We start from the raw sequence: 5,487 nt of genomic DNA, 5'->3' as shown, positions 1-5,487 counted from the left end.
AACTTTGGGTGAAAAAGTGGTAATTTGAAACTATTTGGGTGGAAAATGTCATCAAGACAAACCTTGGCTGGGAAAAATTGTTTACCCTTTAGAAAAAGGGTGCTTCTAATTTTGTTCGTGCATTGAACAATTTTTTCTTTTGTACTTAAGAAGGGTCATTCAAAAATCTCTATACAAAGTAACGTAACAACTCAATTGACATTGTCATGTCAAATACCACATCATTTTATTGAAATTAATTAAATTTTTTTTATTAATTTTCGTAGTTCAACTTTAATTATCGCGATATTGGAGGTTTTAATTCCATCGTTTCTATGTTTCCATTCCTCTCAAAATCACTTATGTTTTATACATAAAATCTCGTTTACTTTCTTGGAATCTCTTTCCTGTTTCACCCATCAAATTAGTAGAAATCGAGCAAACTTTTCCCGCAGGACGAGATATTCAGAAATTGTGCACCTTAGTCCAACCCAAATCCTGCTGTGCATAGCCTTAATCCCCACCCCATTGCACACACAACCCAGCCCAACTACTTCTCCACCTTGTGGAATGCCACACCTTCACCCAACCAACTTGCTTTCCATCTGTTTATGCTTTTGGTGAAAGGAGACCTGATTTCACAAAAAAAGGCTAGAGAAAGAATGCTTCTGTTAGAATACTAGGGTCTACTGAGTTGTCTCAGTTGATTTAACAAGAGATTAATTGGATAATCAAACAACTTTTAATAATCTGAAAATGCTGAATCATTCAATCAAGGCATGAAAATAAAAAAGAAAGAAAAAAAACAAAAAAGAGCAAGACACAATAGATTTATAGTGGTTCGGCTAAGTAGCCTACACCCACTCTTCAAGGCTCACAATAGGATGTTATTTATCATGATTTCAAGTAGTACAAAGAAGAATTGAAACAGAGAATACAAGAAAAGAACACACCCGAAAATTAGACCCTAGATTTCTCTATGAAAGCTGCTCCTTTCCTTCACTAGCCCACCCCATTATAAATACAAACACTCCTCTCAAGATCGACCTCCATCTGTCTTGAATTTCTCCACAACCATGAGATGAGCAAAGGGCTAAAATCTTCTTCATATTCATGCTTCCAATGAGGTGAGAATGAGAATAAAGTTGTTGCAAGAGAAACAGATCAAATGACACGAATTGAAAACTGATCCAAGGAGAAAAACGACATCGCAAACGACATCTTTGATTTCTTTATAAAAAAGCTGACTTCTTTATGAAATGCTGACTCCACCATGGCAAATATAAGCCACATCACCATAGTTTCGATAAGGCTTGGAATAAATACCAACACTACCTCTTCTATGGCAATATCTCATAAGAAAGTTTGGAAAATATGAACCACTTGGCTTTGGCCTGTTGGCAAGACCTTAAGTTATCTAGAAGTTTTGTGTTTTGTGGCCATCTACCACATTTGTGACTTACTTGATCCATTAGATTTATAGGGTGTTCAATGAACCCCAATGATTAATTGAGGCTTATTGGGCTTGTAAGGTGTTCAATGAATCTAGAGATTAGTCAAGATGTATGTAAACTGGCTCGGACATCTAGGTCACCAAAAAAAAAAACTTTGGAAAATATAATTTTGCATAATCCATTATTCCTTTAACCTCATAACTTTTTTTTTTTTTTTTCTTTCTTTTCGGGCAGAGCAAGTACAACAGATTTGCAAGGAACACTAGGTAGTAACTCAAGTGTGGAAATGAAATAAATTAATAAAAATTAATTTTAGTCAGATAATATGGCGTATAACATGGTATTACCTTATCACATCATTTTATATACAGATTTTTGTATGAAATTTTGTAAGTGTATTATTGTTATAATGAAGAAATTATAATCAAGGGATTTCTTTTATTAATTAAAGTGGTCAATGAGTATTAGTTAAAGTCATCATGATTTTTTTTTTTTTGTTTTCGAAAAACAGGTATTAAAACTTAATTAGGTAATTAATTAACTTCCTCAATTGGTATGTGTTTCAGTTTTCAAAGATTGTGAATTCCATGCGAGTAAACGACATTTTCCCACCCAAGGTTTTCCTTAATAACCCTTCCCACCCAAAAAGTTTCAAAATGTCACTTTTCGACCCAAAGTTTATACTCTGTTAATACCTAAAATATACTTTACTTTCTCAATGGACGATTGAAGAATTACTAGGAGCCAAGATAAGAATGGTTTTGTAGAGTGGGGGCTGTTGGATCAAATGATAGTAACTGATTGATTATTCGCCGTCGAAATCAGCTGGAAATTAGCTAAGAACTAAAAACCCTAGCTTTGTGATGGCCAATAGTCGGCAAGAAATTAAATATTAGAGTAAAAGATGTTTTGTAGAGAAGAGACCACATGTTCAAGTGATGGTAACGGAGAAAATTTTTGCGAAAATTAGCCTTGAGTATTAACGGAATATAAAATTTGGGTGAAAAAGTGGCATTTTGAAACATTTTGGGTGGAAAAGTTATTAAGGAATACATTGGGTTGGAAAAAGTCGTTTACTCATTCCATGCATATAAATCACAAGTAACAAATTAACTTATCTATAACCTTTTCATCTGATTAATTTCTTCGTTATCCTCGTATTTAACAACCATTGACCTCAAAGTTTATTGCAATAACAGAGATATTAGTTTAGTATTTAACAACCATTGACCTCAAAGTTTGTCATAATACAGACAATTTAATTCGGTTTTATGTCATATCCAGTTTTTCTCATCAATAATTTGACTCATTGACGTAACGGTCCACACAGAAAAACCAGCATAACAAAAAAACAAACAAAATAGTTGATAACAAATCAAAGACTTACGCCAACTGTTTTGATCCCTTCTTCGTCTTAATAATCCATCCCCCATCTCCAGCATTTTCAAACACAAACGCAAACTGTGAATCCAACAGGGAGGCTTCAGCTAGCAGAAGAATTAATCAGCAAAGCTGATTAACAAATTAAGGAAGATTACTTAAATTCATAATGAGTTTTCTAACCAAACCAGAGTCCTATTATGAAGAATTAGTCTGCGAAATAATTCCACAAAAGGTTCAATCGTCTGGATTGTGGAAGGGACTTGCAGGAGGATCAGGAATTGATGGTTGGTTAGATTTCGCTTTTCCAAGAGTTGAACTCGTCATTGCTCTGGTATTCATCATCTCTCAAGCCTGCCATAACACTTTCAAACACTTGGGATTCCCCTTGTTCACCTCTCAACTTATTGTAAGTTCTCTTTAATTTTACCTTAATTAATACTCTTGTAATTGTTCATTAACGTTGATTGTGATGATTTCTATGAATAACCAGGCTGGCCTGATACTCTCTCCAGCAGTAATTGGAGAAACTGCTTCCGCGAAATTGATAACAACTCATGCCGTAAACGGGGTTGGAGTATTTGGGGCATTGGGCTATGCTGGCCTTCTCTTCTTTAGTGGAGTTAAAATGGATCCAACCATGGTGATAACGGTGAGTAGAAGGGCCATAGATATTGGATTACTGGCCGTTATACCGGCGGCAGTGTTATCTATAACAAGCCTACAGGTTTTCTGTTATAATAAAGAAGAAAAGGCTAAAGCTTTGGGGATTTCAATTGGTTATTTTTCTTCTACGTATCCAGTCATAACTTGTATGCTCACTGAATTGAAGATCATAAATTCAGAACTAGGCAGAATCGCACAGACTTCTGCAATTGTTTCTGACCTTTTTTGCGTGATTCTCTTCATGATTATTAGTTTGTTCAGAGAAAATGTTGACAATGCTCTTAAGCAGCTTGCCATTATTATCATCTACATTGCATTTGTCTTTTTGGTGATTCGGCCTGCAATCAAACTCCTGATTAAACGCATCCCTAAAGGCAAACCTCTAGACAATTTTTACTTGGGACTTCTCATATTTATGTTTCTGGCATCTATAGTGATGGCTAAATGGGCTCCAAGGTTTAGGTTCTTGGGGCCTTATGTTCTTGGTCTGGCAATTCCGGATGGACCACCAGTGGGATCTACTTTGGTTGAGAGGTTAGAAACTATGATAAATCATATTTTTTTACCAATGTTATTTGCAACAGCAGGTATGAGGGTCGAAAAATTGTTCTTCATTATTCGTAATCATATATCAATAATTACTCTATCAAACGCCGCCATGGCTATAACTGTGAAATTGGGGGCTTGCTTGCTGCCACCCTTGTACTACAACATGCCTTTAAAGGATGCTTTCACAATTGCCATTATAATGTGCTCTAAAGGTGTTGTTGAGCTCGCCGGTTTCATCTACTCGAATGATAAAAGGGTATATATCCTTTACAATCAACATTAATGTACTACTTTTGATTTTCTGTTCATTGTTAATTTCATTCCTGAAAGCAATCCTAAACTTGTTTGAATGCAGATTATAGATGCAGAATTGTATGCAGTGCTGTTTTATTTCGTCCTGTTTATGTCAAGCATTGTCCCTATGCTTGTGAAAAATCTCTATGATCCTTCAAAAAAATATGCAGGCTACAACAAAAGGAACCTCATGGCTTTGAAGCTCCATTCACCGCTGCCAATAGTTACTTGCATTCATGTACCCGATGATGTGGGCTCAACAATCAACCTGTTGGATGTCGCATGGTCTTCTAGGGACAGTCCCATGATTGTTAATGTTCTTCATCTCATGAAGCTTAGAGGACAATCAACTCCGATCTTTATTTCCCACGATAAGACAAAAAATCTCCATGACTCTTCCCATTACGAGAATATCATTGCTTCTTTCGATAAATTTGAGGGAAACAACTGGGGTGCTGCATCTGTTAACGCCTTCACAGCAATTTCTTCACCTGATTTCATGCACGAAGACGTATGCACTCTCGCATTGGACAAAACTGCATCTCTTATTATCCTCCCATTCCATCGTAGATGGTACATTGATGGATCTGTAGAATCAGATGATAAATACATCAGAACCTTAAATTCCAGGGTCCTGGAAATGTCTCCTTGTTCAGTAGGTATCCTGATGGACCGCAGCAGCAACATAAACCATTCGGCCTATAATGATCCATTATCAAAACATGAATATAACATTGCAGTCATATTTATAGGTGGCCCCGATGACCGTGAGGCCTTAACTTTCGCAAAACGGATGGCCTTAAACACCGGGGTCAGCCTCTCGGTGATTCATTTGGTTGCGGCAGAAAACGAAGAGGGGGACGACTGGGGGAAAATGCTAGATGCTGTTATGTTAAGGGATGTCATGAACATTGGATATATACATTACAAAGAGAAGAAAGTAACTGATGGACCCGAAACTGCAACGATGCTTCATGCTCTTGTACATGAATTCGACCTAATGATTTTTGGGAGAAGAGCGGATTTGGAGTCACCACAGACGTCAGGACTCAGGGAATGGAGTGAATTTCCAGAGCTTGGAGCCCTGGGAGACCTGCTTGCATCTGCTGATTACTATAGCAGATGTTCAGTCTTGATTGTGCAACAACAGCAGACAATTACTTAG

General features: G+C 36.7%; 1 protein-coding gene across 1 annotated transcript; it reads left to right on the top strand.

Annotated features, from left to right (window-relative positions):
* The first annotated feature begins 2,982 nt into the window (after positions 1 to 2,982).
* Positions 2,983 to 5,487, top strand: LOC116112826 (cation/H(+) antiporter 4-like). The gene is made up of 3 exons (XM_031398943.1): positions 2,983 to 3,147; positions 3,307 to 4,284; positions 4,384 to 5,487. Exons 1-3 carry the CDS (start codon positions 2,983 to 2,985, stop codon positions 5,485 to 5,487), a joined length of 2,247 nt encoding a protein of 748 aa, XP_031254803.1.

This window comes from Pistacia vera, unplaced genomic scaffold (genome assembly GCF_008641045.1).
Source record: "Pistacia vera cultivar Batoury unplaced genomic scaffold, PisVer_v2 Contig67, whole genome shotgun sequence".
Classification (NCBI taxonomy): Eukaryota; Viridiplantae; Streptophyta; class Magnoliopsida; order Sapindales; family Anacardiaceae; genus Pistacia; species Pistacia vera.
The sequence above is the reverse complement of the archived record's forward strand: the minus strand, read 5'-3'. Positions and strand labels throughout refer to the sequence as shown.